The 16,803-nt window shown below is 40.9% G+C and overlaps 1 protein-coding gene across 2 annotated transcripts in view; it reads left to right on the forward strand.

The window, feature by feature from the left end:
* TASP1 (taspase 1) overlaps positions 1-16,803 on the forward strand; it is a 1,724,078-nt gene that overhangs the window by 637,419 nt on the left and 1,069,856 nt on the right. For both annotated transcript variants that reach the window (XM_044056205.1, XM_044056211.1), the window contains exon 9: positions 951-1,070. In XM_044056205.1, the coding sequence (XP_043912140.1) occupies positions 951-1,070 (120 nt within the window). The remainder of the gene's footprint in view (positions 1-950; positions 1,071-16,803) is intronic.

A 16,803-nucleotide genomic window follows, 5' to 3' on the forward strand; every position in this document is an offset into this window, starting at 1 on the left:
AAAGCTTGCTACTAGAAAATTCTGTTTTGGTAAATGGAAGTGATTTTCTAGTTGTTGCCTAACAAATAACCAGGTCCCATCATGGATTTTGTACCACTGGTACACAAAATATTTGTGTGAGTTACTTTTCTCTGGCCTCTCTTATTCTACTATAAAGGTTCATCTTGCAGCCATTTCAGTATATACACTCATGGATCCTCCTCTTTCTGCTGTGTTTCTGAAAGGAGGTTTTACACCTGAGACCTCCTTGTAAATGGATTGCTCCTGCTTGCAATTTCAACTTTCTGCTGGAGAAGTTGACTGTGTTACCTGTTGAACCTGCCCATCAAACTGATTTAAGGTTCATGATTTGGAAAATTATACTCCTTGCTCGACATCGGCAAGAAGACTAGGTGAGTTGCAAGATGTCATGGTGGATGATCCCCATCTGATTTTCTACAGGGATAGGGTCCTATTAAGAACAAACCTCATTCGTGCCCAGAGTGGTTTTTAAGTTTACTTGGAATCAAGACATCAATCTTCCAGTTTTCGACTCGGAACCTAAAAACAAAGAAGAAAGGACTCTGCATATTGTTGACATGTAGAGGCGCCGCACTCACTATCTTGACAAAACTAATCCCTTTAGAAAAGTTGTACAGCTTACACAGTTATAATATATAATTACTGATCATGAGATAGGTAAGACCAATTTCTAACCAAATCGGATAGGTTTATTTGAGCACGAAAAAGGAAACTGGCTAGACTTAATATGTCCCACAAGGGCCGCTAGTGTAGTACTTGATGTATTTGCTAAAAACAAGTGATCGTGTGCTATTCTATAAGCAGATGACTTTCTGTTTTATTATTACTGCAGAGTGTGATACTACACTACAGCGAATATGGAACTTGCTTGTCTGTTTTTGCCATAAGTTTCATTTTTGTAATCTAGTTTTCATGTTTTCTTTACTTAGGATAATGATTCAGGTTCCTTGGACACTGTTGGAGCAGTAGTTGTTGACCATGAAGGGAATGTTGCTGCTGCTGTTTCCAGTGGGGGGTTAGCAATGAAGCATCCTGGAAGAGTTGGCCAGGTAACTCTGACTTTCCTTACCTTTTTTTACATTTCTGAAGTATTAAAACACATTACATTTATTTTGGTTAAAAGATAGTAAAGATAGTAAGCATACTGCATGCTAAAGAGAATATGCATACATTTTTACCAAACTTGCTTATCAAAGTATGTTGGGGAAATACTTTACATAATATTAGACAGCTAATGCAGAACTCCAGGGAATTTTCATGTTGACATTGTTTCAGTCATAAACTAAATTACTATATTTTGGAAAAAAGGTATTGTTCTTACTTTGTAAGCATTTGAAATTCCATTTTCTGCTATCCTTGTAATTGGTTGTGTAGGTGTCTGTTTCTGGTCCACGTCATGGCATCACGGTTAAGAACAGAAGAGCATGTTATCACCCTTGTGTTACTACTTTTTTTCTACAGCTTGCACAATTTGGATCTTGAATATTCATTATGAAAAAGGTGCCATATTTAATGCCTTAAAAGCTTCCTGCATTCATTGACTAAAAAGCTTAAACATTACAGGTGTTCCTTCTGTTACTGCAGCATGTGCTATATGACTCAGGCAGGGATTTTCTCTGCCATTTGGTTGAAGAGCAAAACATAAACACTACCATAAGTGACAAAACTTCATCTTGTCATCCACTGAAGGAAGAAGCTTGAGATCTGTCTTAGCTCTTTAAAGATGGTGACTATTGAAGGTGCTTATTGTAGTGACCAGTAAGAGAGAGCACCAAGTGATCTCAGTGTACTGCTGCATTACTGTTCAGTCAATGTCATGAATCACTAGCTCGCCTTTGACTTAGCATGGGTTGAGGTTGTGTTTGTGTTGAAAGGACTGTGAGGTGTGGACATTTGACAGTGACTGAGCTGGTTGTATCCCACACTTTCTCATTCACCTTTTCCGGTTTTGAATGTCAAAAACATGTTCATGCCTAGCCTTCTGTCAGGTAGGAGTCCCTTGAGTTTCCTGATACTAAGTGTGGATACATAGAAAGATAAGGCATTTTCTCCCGATTCCTCCCCCAAGTCACACAGGACTTGCTTGTCAGGGTTGAGGATGCTGTCCTCTCCGATTTCAGTGACTTGAGTATGCACTGCAAACACAGAAGTTGCATGTTTTCTTTGACATTTTAAAGGATCTGTTCTCACAATACCTCTCAACCTGGAATCGTAAAAAATCAGGACAAAGGCCCATGAAAAATTGATAAAACTGGCCAAAAATCTATATGCTGATTAACATAAAGTTTACATATATAATTATGTAACCCCGCGTCCTCCAATGGAATTGTGGGATACCAGCTTTTAAATGCAAACTGAAGGACAGACAAAATTATTAAACACAAAATAAACAGAAGAACAATAGTGTTTCAAATTTTAGCAATCTGACATTAGCCAAAAAATGTAAGCCAATCACAGAGCATCTTCTAGATGGCACATCATATGAGGGCGAATAGTAGAAAATGATAAGAATCTGGAATGGCATGTCAGTGGTGCATTTAGGGAAGAATCCTCCTAATGCATGTTTATTAGAATAATAAAATCAGTTATGGATAAAAATAATATATTAGCTCACTGATCATTTAAGGAATCTCATTTCTAGCCTAAAACTAAATTTTCCTTATTTTACTCAACATATTCTGAAAGTGCCTCTATGTGGTATCATCTAATGAATTCTGAGGACTAGTGCAGGGTAAAGAAAAGGACATCTTATCTAAATGTATAAATATGCCAGGGCAGCCAGCATTCCCTACCTACCTGATGAGCTCAGGTACCTAATGAGGAGAATCTGGAAGGGCTTTTGCTAATTTCTGAGATGATGACTATTGCACTGCTGGTCAACGCCACCTGTGCATGCAAATTAGGCCAATGTGGAAAGTGGAAGCTCCAGACTTCTTTTGGGGAAGTGTACCCTGCGGATGGGTAGGAAACGGACATTCTTGCTCTAGTGAATGGATCCAAAGCAGCAGTAATGTAGTGGTGGGAAGTACGCCCACAGCATCACAGAAATCATACAAACAGAAATGCATAATTTGTGTCAAATATAAAACACAATTTAATGAGCAACTTTTCATTCATGCAAGACAGCCATTGTCTTCCCTCCTACAAGTGTTAACATTCTAGTTAATAAGTACTACTCAACTTTTCAACAAAAGGTGTTGCAAATGGGTAAAGCATGTAATGTATGATCAAATCTGAAACTGAAAAGTTACAGACAAACTAAATGTTGCATGGTGATTTTTTTGTGTTTGCCAATTAAATAGAATCAAAACTTAAAAGCTTACGTTTCTAAATGTCACAAAGTAGTAGGTAATCTGCCATAACCCTAAAGTAGAGTTTGAAGCACTACATAGCTGTGTATGTACCATACACTCAGAGATGCATTTTCCTTAATGTTTAACACAGTTATATTTTACACAACCTACAACAAATATAGTCTAAACAGGAAAAGGCACAAGTGAACTAAATAAAGCAACAGTATCTACAGCAGCAAACGCTCTTTGCAGATATTTAATACTAGGTTTGCTGTGGAAAAGAAAATGTATTTTTTTCTTGGTTGGTGGCACTGTTACCCCTCGTCATAAAAGCACAGAGTCAATACCAGCAGAAGTGCAGCCTTTATCCAAAACCTCAGAGGCAGAGGATACTAAAGACTTAGAATTTAAAAGCAAGATGACCCCATACTGCACAAAACATTACATTAAGCAGCGTGCACAAAAAGTGTTACAACCATAAAAAGCTATCTGAACTTAAACCTCCTACAACAGCCTTCATCTGGAAAAAATGAAGCCAAGAATATGAAAACCAGAACCAGTGGCAAAAGAACTGAGTTGGCTGTGCGTCAGTCTGCAGTAGTGCAGTACATAGCATCAAGCAATTGTTACTAGCAGGCCTACCAAATGTTACAGTGGGAGCTGCAACATGACTCACAGAAAACAAAATATGTAGCAAATGAGGGTAGTGTTATGAAACACAAACAATAATAATGCCAGTGCTGCACCAATCAATGCAGTGAATACACCAGTATCCCTGTATACTAAGCTGTCTGCAAATATATACCAAAAGTAACTCTCAGCCACTGTTAAGCCAATTTGCAAGTCTACAGCTAAGGCTCAACAAAAAACCAGTGTACTACTGTGGCACTAGTTCAATGAATCGGCATACGAACGTACGTAGACTGAGGTGAAGTAAACAGCCAAATTCTGACTGGCTGGCAGTCTGCCTCACGAAGCTGACATCATCACACACAATTCCCGTATGTGATGATGTCAGCAGCAACTTCAGAAGTTGGGAGAAATTTGGGAGGATGAAGGGGGTAACTGGTGAATTTGTGGCACCCCATTATTTTGCCCTCAAAACCGGTAAATACCAAGGAATTTGGTATGATTGAGAGGTGTGGTTCTCACAGGTGTGACAATGGAACTTTATGGAACACTGCTAACAGCATCACACCTGGCAAAGGTTTTTCCAAGCTTAGTACTGCTTCCAGCTAACACTTTTTGGCTCTGGAGTCCCATTGCTCAAATTCTAGCATTATCCTGTCACACACAACTCCTTACTTATGAAATGAGCAGAGACTGCCTTCTGAAGGCCTTATATTACATGTAGACACTTTTACAAAAATAAATTAATACAAAAATAAATAAAACACTGGTAAAAATAGCAGAAGCACACCAAGTGTTTTCATCTTATTAAAAGACTTCTTTAGACTGTATGAAAACAGTTCCATTCTTTATATAAGATAAAAAAACATGTTATCTATAAAAAAACAGTTAAATTGTTTCAAGATTATTCCTTTCAACAAACTTCAGTACTTTTGGCTTCATTCCTTCTTTACAAGAAACAAACATCTCTTATCCATTGTGAAGCTACTAGAAGTCCCTACTCCAGGTATCAGTCTTATTTCCCAGTTGCAAATGTCCAAATATGCCTCCTTCTGTGTCTGCCAGTTTTTATCGTAAGGGGGTGTAGCCTCCTTCACTAAGGGCAAGTTTGGATCCTTTTCCCAGAATGCCAAAAGACTGCAGCTGCTCATACCATACAACAGTTGCTAGAGGACACACACACACGCGTTTTTCAGTCTCTGCTCACCTTTGAGGAACCCCTTTCCTTTTTTGAGACTTGAATTTCAGAGCTGATTGGACTTGCTATTCTCAATTTGATCTTGCAAGTTTGAAAGCTTTGAAATGTATTTCTTAGAGGATGCCACTCTTCGAGATAATCACCTTTGCTTACAATATCTCAGAGCATTAGGCTTTTATTTGTGTGTAACTATATCTAGTCTTTCACTAGTATCATATGTCTTTTAGAACCAATGCACTTACTTTGTGAAAGTTGTTTCAGGATAGTCTTTTAACATCCTTTATTATTCCCTTTCACAGGCCCAAATCCAGGGGGGACTGTTTCCTTCACCGCTTGGTCATATTGTGCGAGCTCATGTTCTATTTGAAGATGGTCTGCACAAGTTTACAAAGACAGAATAATTAATCCTTCTCACACCTAGGGCTGAAACACCAGTTCTTTTTGCTTGGGATTGGCATCAGCCCCCTTTTCCCATTGTGTACATGAGGCTGGGTTTTCACATCAACAGTGACCAAATTACCTAGAGCCAGTGTTCACACCACTGGATGGCTAGCCATCAGTGTTAACTTTCTAAGGCTTCAGTTCATTTCCTTTATCCATAATACCGTGTGTTCTTCCTTCACTGTGTAGAAAATTTGCCACTTGTATTTACATCATATCTTAATTGGCCCCAGGCTTTATTTTTGGTTTATTAGATCAACTGTTAGTCATGTGTCTCCAATTGGTTTGTATAGGGTTAAATTAAAGGACAGATTGTCTAAAAGAAAGGCTATGTCTGTTTCTGGGGATAGTTACCGTCCCTCTTAAACATCCTCATAGGGAAGGAGTCGTCCTTTGTTAAGAAAGGTATCACACATTGGTGGTCCAGGTTATAAAGAGCCAACCCCCTAAGTCTCATATGGCTGAGTCTGCAAAGAGGGACAGTTTTTCCTCCACTTCAGAGCTGGATTTGCCTAGACATCCTTCTCAAGGCCCCCTTCTGTTTTTTTTTTTTTTTTTTTTACATTCCACCTCTTCTCACAGTTTTTTTTCTTTTAGACATAGGATATCTGAATTTGTCGAAGGAGGTGGTTCAGAGTCTGTTGGATTTGGGCTTCATCTTGTTCTTCCTCATGTTCAGGGGCTAACAGGAATAACATCAGTCTCCATCAAAATAGTGTTGCCCTGCCCGCTCATCATTCCTGTTTTGGGCACCTATTACATTGAGGCTGATAAGCACCCTGACCAACACATTTTTGTTTTATTTATTTATTTTATTTTTGTTTACGGGGAAGGTCTGACTGGGAAGAACCCATTTTCAGTGGAGGCCTGGGGAGAAAAGCTCCACATTGTAATAATGCATAAAAAACATAGACATAATGACACTTTTTATACAAAGCTAAGAGACATGTTAATGATATTGTAATTTTTAGTAGTTATGAAATAGCTAATAAATTAAAGTTAACTTAGTTTATCTGGTGTTGCAACAGTACAGATGTCCAAAATATAGTGAGAGATTAGTCTAGTGGTACACATTGTGACACTTGGCTTGCATTTGGCAGTAGAGTGTTAGAAGGGGTAATTATAAAGTTGCATTTACAGTTAGCAATAAAAAACTAGAATAAGCAAAATAAGGTAAGGTGAGGAAGAAAGGATGTCAGACTGAGAAGAATTGAGGGAGGAGAGGAGTTTTGATGGAGATAGTGAGAAGGTGTTTTTATTTAGTTAAGTAATGATAGGCAGGCTAGGAAGAAAAAAGTGTGGGTGGGATAATAATATATTAATGTGGTAGTTTTATGAGTAAGGTAAAAAGAGGTTGTAGCTGTTCGTAGTTAGCCTGGACTGTTACAAGAACAGAGACACAAGTTTGATAAATAATTTTTAAATAGTTTTTTAATTTGAGTTGAGTTGATACTGGTTATAATAGAGTGAAGTGTATTCCAGGTTTTTGCTACATTGCATGATTATAGAGAATCTTCTGTAGTGTTTTTAGATTAGGTAACTTGTAGTAATGATTTGTTTAGCGAAGCACGCATTTGTTGGAATAAGGTTGTAGTATATTTAGAAGAGCAGGAGTTTTTTTCAGGCTGATGAAGTAGTTTATGAGCCATGGTTAACTGATTATAAATCAGGAGAGTTGTGGTAGTTCTAGCCAGGACAGTTGTTTTAGGGGGTGGCAGTGGTGTGTCTTATGTGTAGAGTCTGTGGTAAATTTAGATATTTTATTATAGCATGTTTCTAATTTGTGTATGTCTGTCTTTTTAAGATTGGTAAGAATGGGTGAGGCATAGAGGAGATTTCACAGGAAGTGGGTTCTGGCAATAGCTACTCTGGAACTATCTGTTAGAAATGTTTTATTTCTGTATAGGGTTCCCATTCTTTGTGTGTTTTCTTAATTGTTAGTGATATATGTAAATCAAATGTCAGCTTATTATCAGTTATAACACCTAATAGTTTTATTTGAAGTTCGAGTGATTTTGTATTGTCGATATCAGTGATATAGAAGGTGGGAAGGGGATCTGTGGGTCTGGTGGGATGAAAGACCATAAGTTTGTTTTTGGGGGGGGATTAAGTATGAGCTGTGAATTAAGACAGTCATGACTCAGTTTCAGTGAAGGACTTTTGTGTTATATCTTGATGCTGTTGTATGGTAGAGGTATGAGCAGATAGGTGGGTATGTGGTCACTAAGACTATCGGGTAGTGGGAGGGTTTGTTAGTCAGGGTCCAGTCTAGGCTAGACTGTCTACTCAAAGTTTTTCTCTTCTGGTAGGATTTTGAATAATTTGTGTGAAGCCATAGAGGTCGATATGATTGCTGGGGTTTTGTGAGTTGCATGTTAACCAGTCAGTATTGAAATCACCCTTGATGATAATTTCGTGGCTGATGTCATTTGTAATACATTGGAGGATGTGCTCAATTGTGGAAACATTATTGCCTGGTGGGATATGGATGCACCCTTGATGATAATTTCGTGGCTGATGTCATTTGTAATACATTGGAGGATGTGCTCAATTGTGGAAACATTATTGCCTGGTGGGATATGGATGGCTATTATGGTTATATACTTGTTAAGGTTGATTTGTAGTTTGGTCAGTAGTATCTCGGTGTTGTTGGGCATTGTTATATTGAGATTTCGTTGTTAGTATGAGGGTATTCTTAAATACTATGGCTACTCCTCCACCTCTTTTCTCATTTCTATCTTCCCTTAGTATGTTATAGCCTATGGAAGTGATTTTGTTGTCTGTAATCTGTAGTTTCAGACAGGTCTCTGTTATAATGGCTATATATGGGATGTAAAGAGAGAGGGCAGCTAGAAATTCTTGAACCTTAATAACAGTACTTCTGAGATTTAAATTTAGAAGTAGCAAGTCAGATACTTTTTGATGTAGATTAAATATATGTTGTATTTGAGGGTTGGTTGAGGGGGAGTGGCTAGGTCCTGGATTAGGATGTGTGTCACCACTTATTATGGGTTCATAGGTTCATACTAGGCTATCTGCCCTGGGGCAATTATAAGCCTAGCCCGATTCTGTATGGCTTACGCCACCCCTTGATTTGAGTATAGTGTGCCCTTTTTAAGGTTTAGTTTACTGTGCCTCTGTCTAATAGTGACACGGGAGTAGTCCCTTGGACAAACCTATGATCCCCCATCCACTTATTGAGATTCTTCTTGAAGAGATTCAGTGAGGTGCTCTGCCTCACATGAACTGGAATTCTATTCCAGAGTGAAGGGAGCCTCTGGGTTATGAACCTGTCCCTCCAGCAAGTTCTATTTATTTCTGTGCTGAGGTTCAAGTCCCTCGAGCGTGTGGCTCTAAGGGATTTAGATTTACTGAGGTGGAGCATGTCCATTAATTCTGGATTTGACATAGCTTTGTATGTCAGGCATAGATTGCCTCGAAGTAGGCGGTATGCAACTGAGTAGAGCTGGAGTTTTTTTAACCGAGCAGCATATGGCATCTGTGGCATTGAAGAGAATGGCAGAACTTGATGTTGGATCACTTCAGAAATTCCAAAGTATGTTGAAAAGACCTGTCCTGGTGGTTCCTCAATGCCAATTTTTCTCTGAGCAGCACCTTCCAAATTTCCACTGTCCAGGTGACAGTCACCATGGATGCCTCAGCTTTAGGGTGGAGGGGGGCATTGTCAAGGGTAAGCAGTCCACTGTGCAGGGTCACAGAAGGAGGCCAGCTTTACAGCGTGATTGTTTTTACTCCACAGGTTTTTTAAGATTTCCTCCCTCCCTCAAACAGCGATTGCCATCTCTTCTGTTAATATGATAGTGGGTATACATCAGAAAGCAAGAGGGGACTTACTCCTGTTCCCTGTGTAATATATGTGCAGATAAATTTTGGCCTCTGTTCACATAGCTTGTAAAGCCAGCCCCCTAGCAGCTGATCCTCTGCTGAGAATGCAGTAGGGGTCCCTCAGATGGAAGGAAGCAGAGATACTTTTCTGGCAATGAGAAAATACCACTGCAAACTCTGTGTCCCCATCAGTGCAAAATGCAGGGAGTTTTTTTCTCTACCTCCCAAAGGGTACTGACCCAGGGATGCTGTAGTCCAACATGAGACCTAAGTCTACTGTATGCATCTCCACTCTTTATCGGCATTCCCATGGTCTTACAGAAAACCAAATTGAGCAAGACCAGTTTCATCCTCTTCACTTTTTATGGCCTCAACATGGTTGATACCTGTTGCTGTCACCTTACCTTCTAGAAAAACTTCTCAGGTTGAAACTTTTTAGAATCTTGTTGATGCATCTGTCTAGCAAGCTTCAGCAAAACCCTCAGCTTAACAGCTTGTTTTCTGCATTTCCATTTATGGCCAGGAGATCCCTGATTGGTTCTTCTGTATCCTAACTGCTTAGAAGTTTAATACTAGGTAAACATATAAAACTAAGTGTATGTGTTTTTCATTTTGGGGCTTTTAAGAAAGGTTTGTACTTCTTTTCAGCTCCTGTCCTGGTAGTACTCTGTTATCTGGCACAGATGTTTAATAGCAGCATCAGCTACTCTTATGTAACAGTATAAATAGTGGCAGTTTTCATTTTCCACCAAGGCTTTTAAAATTCATCAGTAGCTTTGCTTAAAGTCTATAACACCTTCCTAAGTCACCTTTCTTATCAGGTCCTCTGTTTAGAAAGTCTTTTCCTTCATGGGACATGTATTTTGTAGTAAAGAAGCTCATGTTGCCTCCCCTTGATCCAGCCCCAAGGGTGGAACTAAAATGTTTGATATCCTGAAATCCCTTAAGTTGTATGCTATTGCAGTTTCTGCATGTGTGCCAGCCTATCAACCTTTTAAATGCATCCTGCACTTAAGGCCCCCATAGATAAATTTCTCTTCTTGAACAATTGATACATTTTGCACCATCAATCAAAATATAAACAAGACTTTCAAGATGGCTGCACACTGATCCAGTTTTATTGTAGCTCTTCCAGTGTAAAAACTGAAATGGTAAAAAAATAAAAAATGCCTAAAGCAATCAGGTTGGATAACATGTAGTTACTGTCTTAAAATTACGCTGTCTGGATGGCAAGAAAGAAGAAATTTGGAGAAAGTAATAGAAACTTTTCTAAAGATTTCTCCTTTCTGTTTATGTACAGGAGATGGCTTCCAGTAATTTAAAGGAAAAAAATGTAATGTACTCAGAGGTGCTTAAAATAAGTGAAACACTGAAGGAATTTATTGAGTCAAATAACAGAAGACTGGAAAATAGAAGAAGCTTTAACTAGTCATTAAGAAGCTGTAATGAAAAGGCAGACAGCATGAAGCTTTTCAAAGAGCTGTTTCAAAACATAGTAGAACATAGAGGGTACAGAGAACCTGAGATTTTCTGCTACACCAGGGAAACGAAGGAAAACACTGTAGTATGTTTTTTGAAAAATACAAACAGTTGATGTGCAATGATCATGGGGTTGTAATGGTTACTTTGTTGCTAGATTATTGTGCCGAATGGATTATATGGAAGCAAAACAATCACTATGTAAAACTAACTGGAGTGAAGTGTTCAGTGGAATAACTGCAGATGGAATGTGGAAAGTTTTGAAAGAGAAATTGTTTGAGTGCAAAAAAAAAATCAAAAAAATGTTTCACATCAGGATCCTAGGCATAAGTCAGGGGGATATATTTCCATAAAAAAACAATACCTGATTAAGGTGAGAGACAAAAAATGTAAGAAATGGAAGCGAGATTGAACTACAACTCTGAAAACTGAAGTAAACAAGCTGGCCAAACAGATTAAGCATAGTGTGAGACAAGATTAAGAAATATTTGAAGAAAATTTATGTAAAGATGTTGAGTATAATAGAAAGCCTTTTTATAGATATATGAGATGTGGAAGGAGTAAAGACGTACAAATTGATAAACTGTCTGCAGATTCTAAAGTTTATTCTCAGAGACAAAAGATTATAGATGTATTTCCAAAATCTTATGCAAAACAGTTTGGCTCCACAAGTTGTCCTAGTGACATCCAGGTAACCCTAGATACTAGAATCAAATTAGATTATATTGAAAAAGAACTGTGTAAACTTGATCCAAACAAAGCACAGGGAAGAGACATAATTAGTAACAATGACCTGAGAACACTTCAGCAAGAACTTTCGGTACCATTATATCTATTATTCACTAGGTCATATAAATATAAGATTCCTCAAGATTGGAGGCATGCGCTTATTAAACCTGTGTTTAAGGGAAAGGGGAGTAGGACAAACCCATATAGTCCCATCAGTCTACTTTCATATTGTGGAAAAATAATGGAGAAGGTAATATTGGATAAGTTATTGTCAGAACTGGATAGGTCAGGATTTGAAACCATATATCAGTATGGATATGTAGAAAATAATTCTATTACCACCTGTAATATGATGTTCTATAACAATGTAGTAATAGCTATGAATAAAAAATTGTGCTTTGATGTATTTTATATAGATTTAACTTCAGCATTTGACAGGGTCACACACAAAACACTGATCAGTAAATCAGTATTGAATAACAATATGAAAACACTATAAGAAACAAGCATGAGTAAATTGGAAAGAGTACAACAGAAGTATACCAAGGGTATCTGTAGATGTGAAAATTTAAGTTGTTATGAAAGACTAAGATATCTGAACTTGTACATTGTCTGTTACAGATATCTAAGAGGAGATTTTATTCAGGTATATAGGGCATTTAGAGATGACTACCTCTGGGAATGTTTGGGGGTTATCAAAAAGCACTCGGAAATGTTTTTTATGCTAATAAATGAGCTTAATAATTGAGTTGGTGAAGTTGAGAGATGCGGCGCTTGAGCGGGTGCTTTGAAGAGTGATGTGCTGGATTGCTGTAGTGCCAAGGATGTACTGAATTTATTTTGGATGTTGATTTTAGATCTCCTTTACACTCCTTTGATTTGGTGAAGGTTTGAACAGGGGAATCATTAATACGGAAAGAAACCTGATTTTGTTGTTTCTTTCATGGAATTAACTGTCTAGTTACTTGACTGTTTGCAAGGAAAAGAATGAGCGATGCGTGTATATGATGAATGTATTTATGAGGAAAGGACACCAAACGTGTACAGGATCAGAGAGGGGGGTATCAAAGCTTGTGGACGAATGTTTTGGGTTCCTTTGTGATCACCATCACATAAGGAAGCTGCCCTGAAATGAAACTGTTTCATTGTGGAGGCATGTTGAGCTCATAGTTGACACTTATATTCAAAGGGTAGTATGTCTTGGTTTGATGCTGAAGCCGTCTACAACCTCTTTGTTGAAGCAAATGGTTTGATCAGAAGTGAAGGGAGTTATTTGAAAATTGACTCACTGGTACAAGTCATTAATTAATTTGTAGGTGCGATGATGTAGGGCAGCAGGCAAAGACTGCTCAAATGTGTACAGCTTTGAAGTAACTAGGAATGAATCTAAGTTAAGTGAGGTGCACTTAATTGATTGGACTCCATTTATCTGCCGAATCATTTGTGGTTTGTGGATTGTGGTATTTTTGCCTTGGAGGTTAGATAGTTTCCAAGTGAATATGACTGCTTGTGCTCTTGCGCCTCAACCTATTAGTGTGGGAAATATGGACAAATGCTCCAAATGGGGATGTATTTTAATTGTTGCTCTTATCACAGCACAAAGAAATGGGAGGGGGTCTGATGAGAATATACCAAAAATATGGGAGAACCTCCTATTTAAACAGTTGCTTATTTATAATTGTCACCATTTATAATTTGTTTCTTTCGTGACAAAATTAAAAGTATAGAAAGAGAGCAGAGAAGGCTTCCCTTTTATAGGAACCTTTATTCTATGGATTTCCTAGAAAGGTTTCATTCAATCAAATAAGTTTTTAATAAAGTGTTATTTTTCTTGAGTAATATGGTATTAGTAAGAAAATATGGTGTCTGCGTATTGTTTCAGCTAGATTTCCAACCTGCAATAATCTCTTATATTTTGGCATAAATATTTCTATTAACCTTAAAAAAGGGATGTTAAGTTGTCAATCTCGCCTTCATTCTTGCTGGATGGGTTCGGAGCCGATCCTCGGCTCCGACTCGGCACTTGCTTTAGCTCGAGAACTCCTTTTACCAGCTCGAGGCAACCCTATATCCCATGATGCAAGGCGGAACTACCCCAGATCTCGTTTACCGCTTAGCGAAAGAGGTCTCCTTTGCCAGCTGAGGTAAGTTTTTTCTTGTTAAAGAAGAAAAAGTTCAGTTAGGGGTTTATTTTTTTCCCTTTAGTGTTAGATTAGCCTGTACTTAGTTACAGCCCACCCTATTCCCTTCCTTTTAAACTTTTATAATAGTTTTCAGTTTAAAGTTTTAGTCAGGCCTAGTTCCCCAAGTTATTCCCTTCCTGTGTGTCTGTGTAGGGATTAAGTTGTGTGTTTGTGGGGACTGTTTGTGTCTATCCTTTTAGGATGTCTAGAGAAGGCAAGGTCTCAGGCTTCAAGAAGTGTGACCAGTGCTGTCAGAAAATGTCCCTGACAGGCGGTCACACTTCTTGTGTGTATTGCCTGGGGCCTTTGCACCTGCAGGACTCCTGTGCGTTGTGTCATGCTTTTAGCCAGAGAGTCCTGCAGGAAAGGAGGAACAAATTAATCCTCCGAGGTTTACTTAAACCTGAAGGTTCTCCTCCTAAGCCAGGGGCAGGAAAACCTCTTAAGCCACTGAAGGTTCAGGCTACAGTGTCCAAGCCTCCTCCGGTGGCTCCGGCTCCGTCGGAGCCGATATCTGCTCCGGCTGGAGTCGATACTTCTTCTGTTAGAGTAGTGGGTTCGGTGCCGACCGGCTCCGATACCCTGACTACTGTGGCCTTGTCGGCTCCGGCTGGAGCCGACACTTTATCCAGCATCGGAGCCGAGATATCCTCGGCTCCATCTGGGGTTCAAGGGACTTCGGCTCCGATGGCTTCGACCCGTAAGAGATCCCGGTCCCCTTTGATACTAAGTATTCACTCGGCTCCGGGGTCTCCTCTTTTGTCGGAGCGGAGCCATCGGAGCCGATCTTCGAGATATTCCAGGCTGTCTGACCACGGTTTGGAGAGGGTGGTAAGCAGGCTGTTGAAGTCTCAGGCACTGGCCCAAATGCTCCATAGCCCGTCTCAACTGACTTCGGCTATAGCCCCGATTCTTGAGATTCCTCCTCCGACTCCACACCAGAGTTCGGAGCCGGAGCTTCTTGGGACAGCGACTGTTTCGATGCCGGAGCCGATACATCCTTCGGCTCCGTCGTCTTCGGCTCCGATCTCCTCCTTGAGACCTTCCTTGGAGGGATCCGGTCGTCGAGTTTCCACTGTCGGCTCCGAGGGGGCTAGTGGCATCGGACCCTTGTCCGACCCCGCTCTCCCTCTCGGGGCTTCGGCTTGGTAAGCTCGGCGCCGACATCGGCCTCGAGCCTTCTCTCTCCTTGGAGCCGACCATTCCTGTTTCTTCGGAGCGGGTGTGTTCAGGTCTCCCGGGGAGAGGAGCCTTTGAGGTGATGAGGAGTGTCCTGGCCTCTGAGCCTGGTCAACGGTCTATCCCTCTAGCTCCTCCCTCATCAGTGCCTGCAGATGCCTCTTGCCAGCCTCTTGCTCTCAGGCCCAGGGATCCATCGCCCCAGGTTTCCCCACTGGGAATTTCCTCCTCTTCCGAGGTTTCTCCTGACCCTGCAGGGGAACCCCCTCGGAAGAGGACGTGTAAGAGGAAACACACAGACTCCCCTGAGTCTACTACATCTGATACCGACTTAGATGAGTCGGAGGGTTCCCCACGGTCCCCCTCTGAGGATGTCTCATTTTCAGACATCCTTGAGCTCCTCAAACAGAGGGGGAATTGGCTCTCCATTGACCCCTCTGAGGATGAGTCGGTATACCTGGAGGCTTTTGGATCCCGACCCTCCACCTCCTGGTTGTCTCCGCCTTTCGACCCACTCATGCAGGTAGTGGCTCGGAAGGCGTGGGCGGCTCCAGATTCTGTGGAACCTGTCCCCAGGAGACCATCCAAGTTCATCACGGCCCCTTCGGATAAAGAGTTCCTGTCCAAAGGTGTCTCTGTGGATGCTATGGTGGTAGCGGCGGCCACTAAGAAGGAACTGGCGGATCCTTCAGTACCTGTCCATCCTCCTAATAAGGATTCTAGGACCATGGACAGGTATGGAAAGCGGATGTTTTCTTCAGCGACCTTTGCTATGCGTTCGCTGAATTACCTTTGTCACTTCACCAGGCTTCAACGAGATATTCTCAAGGAACTGGGAGAAGTAGTCCAGGATCCTTCTGCTGCTGGGGCTCAGGAAAAGATTGCCTCACAGCTTGCTATCCTGAATTCCATATCTAACTCCTCCATGCGGCTCATATCTTATGCGGCCGATGGAGCGAGCAGGGCCGCAGGCACAGGTGTTGCTCTTAGACGCCAAGCCTGGATGCGGCTGTGTAATTTTGCAAACCCCTTTAAGGCGTCCTTCACCAACACCCCCTTTGACGGTTCGGCTTTCTTCGGACCTCAGGTGAAGGATACTTTGACCAGATGTGAACAGGACGGTAAAACTCTTTCTGCCGTTGGAGTCCAGTTTTCCACTCCTTCTAGACCATATCCCAAGGGTCAGAAGGGGGGAAGATGTGGTTCCTTAAAGCTCAAGGAGCTACACCGGACACACGTGGTCAGTTTACCCCCAGAGGCAGAGGGGGTAACAATAATAGACGCCGCCCTAGAGGCAGGGGGGGTCCTCAGAACCAGGGCAACAGGGAGTCTCTTCCTGAGAAGCCCTTTCAGCATCCCTAAGGTGTTGCCTGACTGTCCACCCTTGGAGGCAGTCGGGGGAAGAATTTCGCTGTACCCAGTAGCCTGGCAATCCCTATCACAAGAGAAGTGGGTACAGTCGATCATATCCGAGCGTTACAAAATCCCCTTGAAGGTTTCCCGTACCTTTACAATCCCTTCCAGACATCTCACCCGGTCAAAGGGATTTGGCAAGACAGGAAGTTTCAAAACTCCTGGAAAAAGGAGCCATCCAAACAGTGCCAGCAGACCAAGTAGGATCCGGCTTCTACTCAAGATTCTTTTTGGTCCCCAAAAGGACGGGAGATTGGAGACCGATACTAGACCTAAGCAGACTAAACAAGTCTGTCAAAAAGGCAAGATTCCGGATGGTCACGCTGCAATCCATTCTGCCCTTTCTGGGCAAGGACAACTGGATGTGCTCTATAGACCTTCAAGATGCGTA

The sequence above is a fragment of the Protopterus annectens genome, chromosome 1.part2 (genome assembly GCF_019279795.1).
Source record: "Protopterus annectens isolate FY-2018-M chromosome 1.part2, PAN1.0, whole genome shotgun sequence".
In the NCBI taxonomy this organism is placed as follows: Eukaryota; Metazoa; Chordata; order Ceratodontiformes; family Protopteridae; genus Protopterus; species Protopterus annectens.